This window comes from Glycine soja, chromosome 16 (genome assembly GCF_004193775.1).
Source record: "Glycine soja cultivar W05 chromosome 16, ASM419377v2, whole genome shotgun sequence".
Classification (NCBI taxonomy): Eukaryota; Viridiplantae; Streptophyta; class Magnoliopsida; order Fabales; family Fabaceae; genus Glycine; species Glycine soja.
In genome coordinates, this window is record NC_041017.1 from 34,827,014 (window position 1) to 34,841,602 (window position 14,589).

At 29.7% G+C, this 14,589-nt stretch overlaps 4 protein-coding genes across 4 annotated transcripts; all 4 read right to left on the reverse strand.

Moving 5' to 3' along the window:
* Positions 1 to 373: 373 nt before the first annotated feature.
* On the reverse strand, positions 374 to 1,703 carry LOC114389099 (heavy metal-associated isoprenylated plant protein 39-like). The gene is made up of 3 exons (XM_028349696.1): positions 1,509 to 1,703; positions 1,120 to 1,195; positions 374 to 989 (listed from the first exon to the last, which is right to left on the reverse strand). The coding sequence occupies exons 1-3, from the start codon at positions 1,512 to 1,514 to the stop codon at positions 679 to 681; spliced, it is 393 nt and encodes a 130-aa protein (XP_028205497.1). The 5' UTR covers positions 1,515 to 1,703; the 3' UTR covers positions 374 to 678.
* A 3,619-nt stretch (positions 1,704 to 5,322) lies between these two features.
* LOC114389144 (heavy metal-associated isoprenylated plant protein 39-like) lies at positions 5,323 to 6,445 on the reverse strand. The gene is made up of 3 exons (XM_028349755.1): positions 6,288 to 6,445; positions 6,001 to 6,076; positions 5,323 to 5,896 (listed from the first exon to the last, which is right to left on the reverse strand). The coding sequence occupies exons 1-3, from the start codon at positions 6,291 to 6,293 to the stop codon at positions 5,610 to 5,612; spliced, it is 369 nt and encodes a 122-aa protein (XP_028205556.1). The 5' UTR covers positions 6,294 to 6,445; the 3' UTR covers positions 5,323 to 5,609.
* Positions 6,446 to 8,829: 2,384 nt separating this feature from the next.
* Positions 8,830 to 9,900, reverse strand: LOC114389143 (heavy metal-associated isoprenylated plant protein 39-like). Its single transcript, XM_028349754.1, has 3 exons — positions 9,746 to 9,900; positions 9,475 to 9,550; positions 8,830 to 9,340 (listed from the first exon to the last, which is right to left on the reverse strand). The coding sequence occupies exons 1-3, from the start codon at positions 9,749 to 9,751 to the stop codon at positions 9,051 to 9,053; spliced, it is 372 nt and encodes a 123-aa protein (XP_028205555.1). The 5' UTR covers positions 9,752 to 9,900; the 3' UTR covers positions 8,830 to 9,050.
* A 1,617-nt stretch (positions 9,901 to 11,517) lies between these two features.
* Positions 11,518 to 12,671, reverse strand: LOC114388942 (heavy metal-associated isoprenylated plant protein 39-like). Its single transcript, XM_028349490.1, has 3 exons — positions 12,598 to 12,671; positions 12,361 to 12,436; positions 11,518 to 12,230 (listed from the first exon to the last, which is right to left on the reverse strand). The coding sequence occupies exons 1-3, from the start codon at positions 12,601 to 12,603 to the stop codon at positions 11,941 to 11,943; spliced, it is 372 nt and encodes a 123-aa protein (XP_028205291.1). The 5' UTR covers positions 12,604 to 12,671; the 3' UTR covers positions 11,518 to 11,940.
* Between the last annotated feature and the right edge of the window lie 1,918 nt (positions 12,672 to 14,589).

Consider the following 14,589-nt stretch of genomic DNA (forward strand, 5'->3'; position numbering starts at 1 on the left):
GTTGTATTGTACAGCATCTTGGTTTTCAGTTTTTTCTGAAGAATCATGTACACTGTTTTTGTTATTGGATTGTATTAGACTGTGAATTCTCTTTGTTGGTCCTCTGTACTGATTTTTCAGATTAAAAAATGTTTTATTGTATTCAGATTAATGCACCAAACAACAAAGAATACAGTCATTCTATCTATTCACATATTCCATTTTCAGCAATGCTTATGCAAACATGCAACCCCCTCCCCTTTAGTAATTTTTAATTTTATTTCTTTTGCCCTTTTTTTCAAAAATCTTTACTTTGTCTTCTGAACTTTTTGTTTTGCCCCTGGTGCCTCCTTGCCATGTCTAATTCTCAAAAGGAACAACACAAACCACAGACTAAGAATTGAACACCTGAATTTAATAAAACCAATTTCTCACTGCCAGAAATTTGAATACATTGATTGTACTACACCACAAAATAATTTACATATTATATATCTCAGTTTTAGACTCCTTTTTTTTTCTTTTCTTTTATGAACTAAAACAAGAGGAAAGCCTGAAAGACCAAAACATAAGAAAGAAAAGAAGGAAAAAGGGAACTCCAAAAGAAACATAATTCTTCTTCAACTCCATGCAGCCACCATCTTTTCTTGATCTCATTTTATTATCCATCATTTCAAACTCCATATGATATTCCAATACTTAGCAAATAACACAGCTAGTTGGATCCTCTTCCACTGTTCTGTGATAATAAGGGGGGTATTGCTGCTGTCTGGTCTGATTATAAAAGGCGTTCAGAAGTTCAGCATATTCCTCCTTTGGATCTTTCTTGTCTTCTGGCTTCTTCTCATCTTTCTTTGGTTCCTCTTTCTTCTCCTCTTTGGCTGGTCCAACTGATAGTATATCAGCATGATCACAACATTTTCTAAGCTTGCCAACTACTATTACAGCATCAACATTCCCAATTATAGTCATTTTCAGGTCATTCATGTCCACTGAGACTGTCTCCACCCCTGAAAAAATGACCCCAAAAAATTCAATTTTGTATAACATATGATTTTTTACCCTTGATTAACTAAGCATAAAAAAGCATATATATAGTAACTAACATGAGAACGATTATTAGATGTTGAGATTTTATACCTGAAATACCAGATACTGCCCTCATGGCCTTTTTCTTGGTTTTGTCGTCATGGATTTCCAACTTTAGCACAATTTTCTGTCATACAAAAATTATAGAACTTTTAGGATCTATAGTTATAATCATTTCTAAGCATGAAAATTCCAAAACTAATGATCACTTAAACAGTAAAAGGAAAAAGAATAAAAAGGTTAGAAGCAAGCCATGGCCGTAATTTTCACACTAAAACTTAGCTTGTTCTCAAATTTGAGTATCAAACAGTACTTAAGGAGAGCAAAACTCATAACATTTTGGAAATCATGTTTGCAAATTAAGGATGGAAACAGATCAAAAGTCACAAAATTTTAGTTTCATAAGGAGAGAAAACTTGAGAGAGGGTACAAATTCTTACCTTCATATTGATTTGAAATGAAGTTGGGAACTGGGAAAGGGGGATTCTGAAGGAGTTTGAGAGAGGGTTAAGAGATTGTTCTAGTTGAACTGTTAGAACTTGAAGCACAACTGAAGTACTTATATGCCAACGAAAGAAATGCTACAATAAAGACAAAGTCAACTGAAGTCAAGGCCAACATTATAGTCTGTTTGGGTCAGTTAGTCAGCATTATACAGCTATGTTAGACCCCAAAAGCCATTATATATGAATGTATAAAAAAGTGTTCACTTTTGGATTTGTTATTTGCTACGAATGAAATATCACGGATGGCTTCCGGAATGATGTGTCCTGGCAAATCATGGCTCCTGAATTTCTTTGAAGCTCACTATCTGCCAAATCGATCTTATCATTTTATGTGGTCACAACTTTTGTAAATTATCTCTATATTAAATTCAAATATATTCTTGTGAGGGTAATTTAGTTTTTACTTTGATTCTTTTTTTATAAATGATGTACATTATTTTTCTAAATTTTTCTTTTATAATTTTGGTTATAGAATTTTTATTTATCCTTCTAAATTGGAAGAAAATTAAATAGATAGATACATAGAAGATAAATATTAGTAGAGACCACATATATATATACATATATATATATATACATATATATATATATATATATATATATATATATATATATATATATATATATATATATATATATATATATATATATATCCTTTATAAGAATCAATTTTATTTGAACCTTTGAATATATTTAACGTGGTAACATATCTTAGGTTCAAATTTGACACATTCATATATATGGGTGTGTGCAATTTTCACTATTTTATTTTAAAAAGTTACCTAAGTTAAAAAAAAAATACATGTAAAACACCTAGTACTAGTTGGCAATTGAAGCCTATGTTAGAATTAGCATTTTGACACTTCACCCCTCTTCTACACCAAACGATGTCCTTACGAGCCTGTTTGAAATCATGAAAAGGTTGTTTGCTTTGTTTGGAGTTTGTAGATTAATAGTTCTAGTTCAAGTTCAATTCAGCCCATCCACACTAATTTAATTAATTAAGTGAAACAGTAGCATACTGACAAATCCTCCACAGGTGGAAACTTGTCTCCACGCGAGAGGGATTCAGACTCAAAAGTATGTTTGAAAATATAATTTTCAAGAAAGCAAAAAAAGAAAAGAGGGACAATTAATTATTTTATTTGTAAATGAAGAAATTCAGAAATAAAGAAGATATTAACATATTAAATTTATATTATTTTTTGTTCTTTCTCAAGTCCACTTCCCAAAACCGCGTTAGTGGCTACTCCGTGTTGTATTTTCAGGCCCTTGACCCGATCACGATCGATGTAGTCTTTGCCAATTGCGACCACGAATGCTAAAAAAGTCACTCTAACTTTGCGACCACGAATGCTAAGATAACTTGGATGAGATAAGAAAGGATTAAATAGTATTTGTAACACGTGTGAATTTTTTTTATTTTTAAAATATTTTTTGGTTTCATTTTTCTAAAACTTGAAATAGTAATTTTTCCTTACAAAATAAAATAATTTTGGTCTTAATATTTATTTTTGGTTTTTATTTCTCTGCTTTTTTTTTTCAAATAGGAAAATAAAGCTTTATTCATAACAACAACAACACAAGGTGTTGTTGATGAAAGATTACAAAGAAACCCCAAAAGGCAGCACAACATTTGCAGACCATACTATGGCTTACCCTTACCTAGGGCTGGAAACAGGCTGAATCGAATTAAGTTTTGCTAGGCTTGAATCTAACTTGTAATAAGTTAAATATAATAATAATATTTGGTCTAGTAACAAGAACATGGTCTCAATTTTGGTCTAGTAGTCAAATATTTTTTAAGGATCTAAGTCTCAACTACATAAAAGTTTGGTATGATGTAACCTACAAGTTTGTTTATAGGCTTCATTTGTAATAAGTTAACATTAAAATAAAAGTAAAATTATGAATGTAAAGTTTAAAAAAAATTAAATCTAACTTATTTATACAATTTAAGCATATTTTTAAGATTTAACATAATATTCATAAAAATTTATTTAAAAATATATTTTATAATAAGATATAAATTTATTTTTTAATGAACTTAATTAAAAACTTTAGCTTAACTCATTTGTCATTGTTTTTTGGTACTGACAATTTCGTACCAATATAATAATTAATAAAAAAAATCTTTATATAGATAGATCAACATGATTTATATTTAAAAAGAGAAATAAATATAACATTTTAATGTGTTTCAATAAATTTAATATAATATTATTATTAATAATGAATATTATTTATAATTTTTTAAATAGACTAGTTTCTTAGGCATTGTTTAATTAAATAACTTTTATAAAATTCTTCAGCTTACCTATTTTCTAGAAAAATTTGACTTAGTCTGAACCTAATATAACTAAATTATAGGTCCTTCTCACACGACCTCACTTATTTACACCTTACGCGTATTAAACGCATACATTCTTTACGAAGTCAAAACAATAATAGGCTACAAAGCGCTTCCTTATAGTTTCTATTTTCTACACACCACAAACCTGCAGTACTTTGGATTTTATTTCTCAAAAATTTGAAATAATTATTTCTAATTTTTAGAATAAAATATGTATTTGATTCTATACTTTTGATCAAATTTAGTTTTAATCCTTTTTAGTTTCCAATCAATAAAATTGGTCCTTATACTTAAAATAAATAGATGAATTTAGTTTTTGCACATGGATGACTAACGATCAAATATGAACTAAATTTACCTAATTTTTAAGATATAGGAACCAAATTCATCAATTTAAAATTATAGAGACTAAAACTAAATTTGACCAAAAGGACAGGAAACAAAATCATTTTTAGTCCAATTTTTAATATTTAGTTTAGGACTCAATGGGAGTACTTAAGATAGCCTATTTCTATCCCCACCCTAAATTTTGCCCTTCACACCTGTTACATTTTAAAAAATGGACAGAAAGAGACTCTTGTCATCCTTCTATTTATCTGCGTCTCTAGAAAATACTTTTATTTTCTTACTTTTATATTAAAAAAAATATGTTTTTTTATGTATTCATAAAAGTAAGGAAAAAAGTACACAATAAAAATGTTTTTGTTTTGGTGCAAAAATCAGTACACAAAGAAAACAAATTTTTGTTGATTAAAATATACAACATAATCATATTTTCATTGTTTATTTCTTGTCACTCTTTTTACACAAAATAATCACATTTTTCTTGTTATTTTAATTAACTGAATCATGTTTTTGTTAGGGGTATTTTTGGAAATTTCAAATTAAACGAAGAATAAAGTGAGATAGCAAAAAACAAGTTGAGAATAGTAATTCCCGTGAGAGTAGATTTCAAGAGGACTTTTGCTTCCTCCAGAGGTATATGAAGTTTCACTCATTCGACAGGCAAAACCCAAGGCCCATGCCTGAGAGCTTAAACAAAGAGTCCAACCAACTTTAATGAGGAGAGGGTAAAAAAGTTTTCGATTGAGAAGGATATGTTAAAACTTTTTATATTGAAAAAAAAAATTAAAATTGGTGTTATAATTAATGACTTTGCATCTTGAAAAAATAATTTTTATAATAATATGTGCATTTTATTCTTGGTGATATAACTTAAACCCAAAACTTTAAGATTTAAATTTATGAATCTTTTTCTTATTTATATGGTGATCAATTTTTTCACTTTTATTTTATGTAAAATTTTATTTCACACTTATAACCCATCACCTTATGTTGGTCTAGTCTATCCTTTCTTTAGATAAAACATGTTACTACGTTAAAAGAAGAAAACACTTTTCACTCAAAATCTTGGTAGTTTTGTTTATGATCAATGAGGCATCAAATTTTTGTCTGCATTTTACAAAATGACAAAGTTTTGTCAATTGTCACGCACCACACTATGTATACATCATTATATATTTACTCTCTTGGACACACCGGTCTTCAATCTACTAGATTTTTTTTTTGCTCAGCCTTCAATCTACTAGATGATGCAAAATACTAGTACAAATAATATTAAAAGCAACAAAATGACTACTTGGTCTTTTATTTATTTATCAAACTTTCCAATATTCTGAAATTTAGCAGATGACACAGCCACTAGGATCCTCTTCGTAACTTGTGACATAGTGACTTTGACCATAATGTGGTGTCATCTGATAATAAAGGGGATAGGCTTCATGGAGCTTTAGAGGAACTGGTACTTTTGCTGGCTCCACATTCTCCTTCTTCTCCTCTTTTGCTGGTCCAACTGAAACTATTTCAGTGTGACAACACTTTCGTAGCTTCGACACTGCACTCACTGGATCAATGTCCCCCAACACGATCATTTTCATGTCTTTCATATCAACAGAAACTGATTCAACCCCTGCAAAAATAATTACAAGCAATTTTGTTAATAAAAATCATTGATTCCTTGATGCTGCATGACATGTATTAATTGTGCTTCTTGAAACAAAAGCAAAGATGTACCTGAAAGGCCAGATGCTGTTTTCATAGCTTTTTGCTTGATTCTATCACCATGTAAGTCCAACTGTAAGACTACTTTCTGTAACACAACAAATCAAAGAGCAGTTAAGACCCAATAGTTAATTACTTCTACATTTAAAACATGAAAGGAAATAGTTAAATACAAGATCTAGTGGAAACAAAACAGTGTAAGGCTATCCCTGAGAAAATTAAACTCAATTAGAAACATTGATTAGTGGATGAAAGGGAGGAAATTATAAAAGAGATTGGTTTCTTCATCTAGTTCTGACCTTCATTGTCGTTGCTGAAGCTTGCTTGTGAGAGCTAACAACAATTGTTTGGTGACAAATGACAATTGCAAAAAAGGAAGTCTTTTTATTTTGGAAATGAAGTTGTGATGATAAGTATAGCTGAGATTGAGCATTATTTATAGTAGCATGAGGTGAGAGACTTAGTCCAGTCAAGTCAAGTCAACCCAAGTCCACTCATAAAGTACTACTATATGGTCTTCAAAACATTGTTTTGTTACACAATTTACGCGGTGGAAACCGTGTCATCATTAAATTTTGCATCCTATAACTACCCTACAGTTCCTTCACAGAAAGTGAATCAACGAAATTTTATAGAAGACCAATAATTGAGGGTTTTTCTTATTTTATTTTAATCATGCGTCCGCTAGTGAAAATGACAGGGCATCAGTACATATTGCTTCGTGGTTACATCCCAAAAGACAAATAACGAAGAAGTTGGGAAGTTTTGTTGGTGATTAAACACTGACGTCAACATGGCATACCACACGTTGTTCGTCCATCAGTCACCAGATTTCTTTTGAGTCATGGTATTTAAAAGTTCAAATAATACAAATATTAAAATTATAAATTTAGTCTCTAGTTTATCTTTAGTTTCAGATTTGATCCTTCAAGTCATTTAATTCACAAATTTGGTTCTTATTTTATAAAATCGTGCAATGTTGATCTTTTAGGTCACAATTGGAAGTTGATCGTGATATTGACTGTCACGTGTAACGTTCTTATCTTATTGGATGATGATTGATACGTGTCATGTTCTGATTGGTCAATGAAAACAACAATTCATTTCATATTTCATGAAGTTGACAGTCAACATCACTTATTATTAACAGTTAACGTCCAATTGTGGTATGGAGAACCAACATTGCACGATTTTATAAAATAGGGACACCAAATTTATAAATTAAATTACTGGAGTACCAAATTTGAAACTGAAAATAAACTGAAGGAACAAATTTACAATTTTACCATATACATATATATATATATATATATATATATATATATATATATATATATATATATATATATATATATATATTCACTTTATATCACTATCAAGTTTTAATAATTTTTGTTCTTTCTTCCTATCGTTAGGTGTAGACATGGGTTCATAAATTTATTTATTAAAAAACATTTTTTTTAAATTGTTTCTGTTTGAAAAATATTTTTCTTGTTTATTTTTAAAAAATAAATTTTATTTTCTTATTAATATTTTAAAAATATATTTTAAATTTTTTTTTAAGTTTAAACTTTTTGACCTGTGTTAATAGAGATGGTAATAGAGGAGCAGATCGACAGTTTTGCTAGTTTTGCATTTACCGGTAGAAATAGGATCTGGTTTGAGGTTTTCCACCTCATTTGTTGGACATTGTTTCTGCCGATGTTCTGCCTTTGGGCTCTTCTTTGGAATGATATTGCATTCTTACCCTAAAAAAGAAAAAGAAGCTATATTCATGAACTTATTGCTGTTGGAGTTACCCGCAGCCCCCAAAGTAAAACTTGCTCACCACTCCTCTTTTCTATGATTTATAACTAATTTACAAAAGTAATTAAATATCTTTAAATTTATACTAACATATAAAAACAAAAATTTATATTTTTGTTAAAATCGATGCCATTTTTTGGTTAAAATCTATGTTTTTAATAAAGTATCATGACCGATAGATCCACCCAAAAATATTTATTCCTACAAAATTCATGCACCAAATGCCAAATCTTGAGCTTGGTTTTCTTAAAAAAATTATTAATCAATATTAGTTCTTAATTTGTTATTTGTTTTAGTAAGAGGAATTTAAATCCTAATATCTCTTCTCTTTTTTTCATTCAACTACCAAATCAACTTTATAACTCTTGAGGTTGAGGGTTGTTTAATACATTTTTAACTATTAGACAATCTTCTTCCTTGAATTAGATCAATCCATTTCTAATAATATTTTTTACGGCTTATTTCAGCTGTTCATAGCAAGGTAACCCATCACAATAGTAAACTATATAAGACTAATCCTTTGAGGAAGTAGTTAACATAAAATTCTTCTTCTTGCACATGTGTTGGTATATATTCACATAGCCAGGAAACAAATTCCTGACAAAGGATCCAAGTTACTTGTCACTTATACCTCACCTTGTTGTTTTTTTACGACTTATTTGCACAAGTTTTTCAATAACAAAAATTTATCCCGAAGGATTTGAAGGCCACTTTCTCGTTGGGACGTAACCTCACAACTAGATATTCTACAAAGAGTTGGATTACAATCCCCAACTACAAGCATGTTAGGAAATTCGTTGTAAAATTATATTTTGGGCAAAAATAATTTTACCAATGGTAATATTTTCATTTTCAAGTCGTAATATTTTCAACTGTAAACTAAATATGCACTGCATATCAACCTTTTTCGAGAAACTATTCATATCAACTAAAGTGGTCATTTCTAATAATATTGTTATTGATGTGAAATAAATTTTAAATTTGATATACATAACTAGTAATAACATTATAAATATACCAATGATAGAAAAAGTATTAGGAAGAGAACATTTCCACTCAAATCTTGGTTATTATTATTTATGAATAACCCATCAAATTTTGTCTAATACATTTTACAAAATGACAAAGTCTAATCATACACTACACTAAATAAAGTACATATTTACTCCCTTGTATCTATTAGATCATGAAAATACTAATAAAAGCAACAAAATGAGTGTCTTTTTTTATATCATATATTTTCTGTATTCTCAAATTTAGCAGATGACACAGCCGCTAGGATTCTCTTCGTAACTTGTGACATAGTAACTTTGACTATACTGTGGTGTCATCCGATAATAAAGGGGATAGGATTCATGGTGCTTGAGAGGAACAAGTACTTTTGCTGGCTCCTCCTTTTCTGTCTCCTTCTCCTCTTTTGCTGGTCCAACTGAAACTATTTCAGTGCGACAACACTTTCGTAGCTTGGACACTGCACTCACTGGATCAATGTCCCCCACTACGATCATTTTCATATCTTTCATGTCCACAGAAACTGATTCAACCCCTGCAAAATAGTTACAAATGCAATTTAATTTGTTAAAAATCATTGAATTAAATCCTTGACACTTAATGGTATGGATTTTATTTCTTTTGAAACAAAATTAGCAAAGTTGCAGTGCAGTGAAAGTTTTGATTTACCTGAAAGGCCAGATGCTGTCTTCATAGCTTTTTGCTTGGTTCTATCACCATGTAAGTCCACCTTTAACACTACTTTCTGTTAAAGAACAAACCAAAGAGCTGTTAAGATCCAACGATTACTTCTAAACATGAAAGGGATAAAAGTTAACTACAAGGTCTAGTGGAAACAAAAAAAGTTTAAAGCTCTGAGAAATTCAAGAAACATTGATTATGGAAGGAGGGGAAATTAATAAATGATATTTGTCTCATCACATGAGTGTTTATTTCTAACCTTCATTGTTGTTAGAGCTTGCTTGTGAAAGCTAGAAACAAGAATTGTTTGGCTGAGGAGGGTCAACAGGTAACTTGGGTTGTTGGAATATTAATTAGGAGATGGTTTTTATTTTGGAAATGAAGTTGTGACAAGTATATAGCTAAGATAGATTGAGCAATATTTATAGTAGTATATATATGGTGAGAGACAAAGTCAAGTGGAGTCAACCCAAGTCAAATCGCATTGTATATGGTCTTCAAATTAAACTTAAACAATTTGTTTGGCTACACACGGTGTAGTGGAAAGTGGAAACCGTGTCATCTTTAAATTTTGCATCCTCTAACTACCCTAGCTACAGTTCCTTCAGAGAAAGTGAATTAATCAATTAAATCTTCATATCTTACAAAGAGTGCAATCATTAAAGGCTTTTTTAATTTTTATTTTTCAAAAGCATCACGCACGAGTCTACTTGGTAAAATGATACTGTTGGGTTATAAGTGTGAGATGAAATCTCATATCCGCAAAAGTGAAAAAGTTGAGCATTATATAAGTGACGAGAAAATTCATAAACCTGAACCTTAATATTTTGAATTAAAATGTAATGTCAAGTTCCCTTATATGATGATTAATGATCTACCAGTGTAAATTTATCTTAATATTTACTCCTTTTAAATTGTTCAACAATTGATATTATAGTCGATAATTCGACTTGATAACCTACTCATCCGAGTAAGATGGAGGAGCTGAAGTCCCACATAAGCAAAAGTGAAAAACTAGAAAAGATTAATATTAAATAATGGTTGATGCACATGGCAATAAGTTTTGGTGTATGACGTCAACATGGCTTATCATTACAAGTTCGTTTAAACACTGCTTATAATAAGACTTCTACAATTTTTTATCTTTGAAATACCTTTTGGGAGTTAAGTAAAGAAATGCATTTTTAATAATATATATGATATGGATTTCATATTAAGTAATGACGTTGAATGAAGATATAATAATTTAGTGATAATTCATTGGTTTAGTGCATACGGCATCCTAACAAAGCAATTATGTAAAAAAAATTTATTGTTTTTAAATTTTCATTTATTTAAAGTAGTGCCTTGATAATGTCAAACTAATAAATTAGAGGTTTAAATAACTTTTGGTTGTTTGCTAACATGACAAGTGAATGAACTATCAATATTATTATTATAGTATCGGTTAATGTTATCATTTGACAAAAAAAAAAAAATCTTAAAGGATTAAAAAAAATTAAAAGACCAAAATAAAAAATAATATTTTATATGAATCAAAAAATAATTTAAGCCTAATAAGAGATAAGATTAATCGACACAGGCGATTAAATTTTTGTAAAACATAAAATTATATAATCCAAGAATTAAATTAAAAGATTTTAGAAATTAGACCAAATTTATAAAATGTCAATCAAATAAAAAAAATTAATTACTATTTTATTGCCCTATATTATTTAGACGAATAGTATGTTATGTTAAAGGAAAATACTCAATTGCGTAGCACAAGTTTTGTAGGACGAAATGAAACGAATATATGTGTTTGATAGATTAATTTGACATGAGTGATGTACCGTCAAATGCAAATAATCACTTGCTGTTTTTTAAAAATGTTTGCACGTGTCCATTCGTATATTTCGTGCAAATTTTCTTTCACATAAATTTTAAAAAAATTGTTGATTTATTGATTTTTACATAATAACCTTAAAACACACTTAATTTAAAGAGAACGATGTAGAAGTGACTTTAATATTTGAATGATGGAAGGAAGTATTAAGAGAACATTCTCCACTCAAATCTTGATAGTTATTACTTAAATACAACGCATCAAGTTTTTGTCTACATTTTACAACATGACAAACCAACATATATACCACTAATTGCAGAGTGCATATTTACTACCTTGGACAACACCATAATCTTCAATCTATTTTTTTAACAACCTTTAGCTCTCTGAATTGGAAAGGATGACGAAGAATCTCATAATTAAACTTTAGTTCTTTTGAGTTGATCATGTGATTAATCTTCCACGACCTGAGGCTCAATTAGTTGTCATATTCAAATGTTTTCATCTTTTTCTAAAAATATATTTTTATAAGTATCAAAGGACATCTTCAATCTAATAGATCCTACTTTGTCTTTTTTTTTTTTTTTATCAAACTCGGTTTTTGTCTTTTTTCATCAAACTTTCTAAATTTAGCATATGACACAGCCACAAGGATTCTCATCGTAACTTTTAACATAGTAAATTTGAGGATATGGTGGTGGTGTCATCTGATAATAAATTAAGGGATAGGCTTGATGGAGAGGAACAGGCACTTCTGCTGGCTTCACCTTCTCCTTCTCTTTCTCCTTTTTTGCTGGTCCAACTGTAACTATTTCAGTGTGACAACACCTTCGTAGCTTCGATACTGCACTCACTGGATCAATGTTTCCCAATATGATCATTTTCCTGTCTTTCAGGTCAACAGAAACTGATTCAACCCCTGCAAAAATAATTACAACATGCAATTTAGTTTGTTAAAAAATCATTGAATCCTTGACGATGCATGACATGTATTTTGTTATTTGAAACAAAAGCGAATTTGTGGTGGTAGGGTAAAAATTATGATATACCTGAAAGGCTAGAGGCTGTTTTCATAGCCTTTTGCTTGATTCTATCATCGTGCAACTCCACCTTTAGCACTATTTCCTGTTACACAACAAATCAAAGAGCTGTTAAGACCCAACTACGATTACTTCTAAACATGAAAGGGAAAAGGTTAAATACAAGCCCTAGTGGAACCATAACAGTATAAAGCTCTGAGAAAACTCAAGAAACAGTGTTTCATCTCATGAGAGTATTGTTCTGACCTTCATCTTTATCAAAGCTTGGCTTTTGAGAGCTAAGCAAGAGTATTTGAAGATGTTTTTTGTTTTGCAAATGAAGTTGTGAGAAATATGGCTGGGATTGAGCAATATATAGTAGCATAGCGTGGGAGACACAGTGGAGTCAACCCAAGTCAAATCATATAGTATGGTCTTCAAAACTTTAGTACTATTACAATTATTTTTGTTTACGTTACAGTAATTCTCGATACTTCAGTACAAATAATTTTTTTTATAACAAGCTATTCTCACGATTAATGTCATAATTAAGACTAATCTCTCGATAATAGAATAACAAGAAAATTTCCTCTCCTTAATTGTTCTATTCACATAGGCAAAATCAAACTCTTGATATATGTCTTAGAATCTTAAAAATGTAAATTTAGGTCTAACTCAATCTTAAAAGCTAGTTTAAGGGGTGAGGGTTACTCCAACAATAAATGGTAGGTGACCCTTTGGATTAATCTTAAATTTGTTTTGATATCATCTTAGAAGGTGAGTATAGACCTAACTCAATTACCCTAAAAATTAACTTAAGGGGTGAGAATTGTTCCTCATTTATATATTCTAATTTAACTGTATTTTTAGTTAACGTGAGACTTATATTTTTTTCAATAATATGTTTAAAGGTCCAAACTACTTGTTACTTTAATTTGTCATATCTTTTGGATCAAACCGTGTCATCTTTACCTACCCTAGAGAGTTTCTTCATGGAAAGTGATCACCAACGAAATCTTATAAAAAAAAAAGGTGTAATCACTGAAGGCTTTTCTTCTCTTTTCAATAACATAGGGGTCCGGTTCGGAAAAAGGATTGCACATTTTGCTTTGTGGTTATATATATCCAGAAAAGTTAAATAACGATGGACATTGTTGAGAAATTTTAAAGATTGTTTTGGTGGCTGGCATTGACGTCTACATGGAACATTACCACATGTTCGTCCCCTCAGGCCTTTTTGGACTGATAAGTTACACCAATCCATTTCTTATAATCAATTATTGAGGTGGAAGAAATTTTACATTATTACTAATTATTACATAGATAGATTGGTAATAAAATACAGATGATTTTAAATTTCGAATGATCTAAATAAGTATATATATTAAGAGAACCTTCTCCACTCAAATCTTGGTAGTTATTACTTATCATTAACCCATCAAATTTTTGTCTAGATTTTACATGCAAAATGACAATTTCTAGTCATACACCACTAATTACAGTATTGCATACAGTCTTCAATCTACTAGAAAATGACATAAATAAAACCAACCAAATTAATTATGTCTTTTATCAAACTTTGTAATACTCTCAAATTTAGAAGCCTCTCTAGGAATCTCTTCAATGATCAATACTACTAATATAGTAATTTTAATTAGACTGTGTTGGTGTGTGCCATGCGATAAGGGTACTTATGTTGGGTCCTTCTCTGATCATTATCCTCTTTTGCTGGTTCAAGTCCAACTGAAACTAATACAGTGAGACATCACTTTTCGTGGCTTGGACACTGCACTACTCACTGGATCAACTTCCACCGATAAGATCAATTTCTTGTCTTTCATGTCAACAGAGACGGATTCGCACCCCTGCAAAACAGTCGCAAAAGATATATATTGGTTTCATCCCCATGGGATTGGTAGTCTAGTTCTGAGCTTCAATATTGTTTTCAAGGTGTATGGATTAAAATTTTAAAAAATTATTTTGACATAAAAATATTATTACAGAGAATTTAAAAGATTGTATATGCAGGAATGTAATCATATTTTTTAGTTTAAATTTTAATAAACTTATTTATTTCATAAGAATTTATAAAATTTAATTTTTTTATAAATTTATAAGATTTAAATTAAAAGTAACCATTGATTTTTTTTAACATTCAAACTTACAAGAGTCATTAATAAAAAGATAAAATAATAATAATAATAATAATAAAGTTTAGACAAAGATCGTAAAATCAACACAAATTTAATTTCTAATCTA

Bases quoted from the DNA above. Each gene is read 5' to 3' on its own strand.
- LOC114389099 (XM_028349696.1), bottom strand. The intron at 990-1,119 runs GTATAAAATCTC...TCATTTTTTCAG, and splicing joins GGCAGTATCTGGTATTTCAG to GGGTGGAGACAGTCTCAGTG.
- LOC114389144 (XM_028349755.1), bottom strand. The intron at 5,897-6,000 runs GTACATCTTTGC...TTATTTTTGCAG, and splicing joins AACAGCATCTGGCCTTTCAG to GGGTTGAATCAGTTTCTGTT.
- LOC114389143 (XM_028349754.1), bottom strand. The intron at 9,341-9,474 runs GTAAATCAAAAC...ACTATTTTGCAG, and splicing joins GACAGCATCTGGCCTTTCAG to GGGTTGAATCAGTTTCTGTG.
- LOC114388942 (XM_028349490.1), bottom strand. The intron at 12,231-12,360 runs GTATATCATAAT...TTATTTTTGCAG, and splicing joins AACAGCCTCTAGCCTTTCAG to GGGTTGAATCAGTTTCTGTT.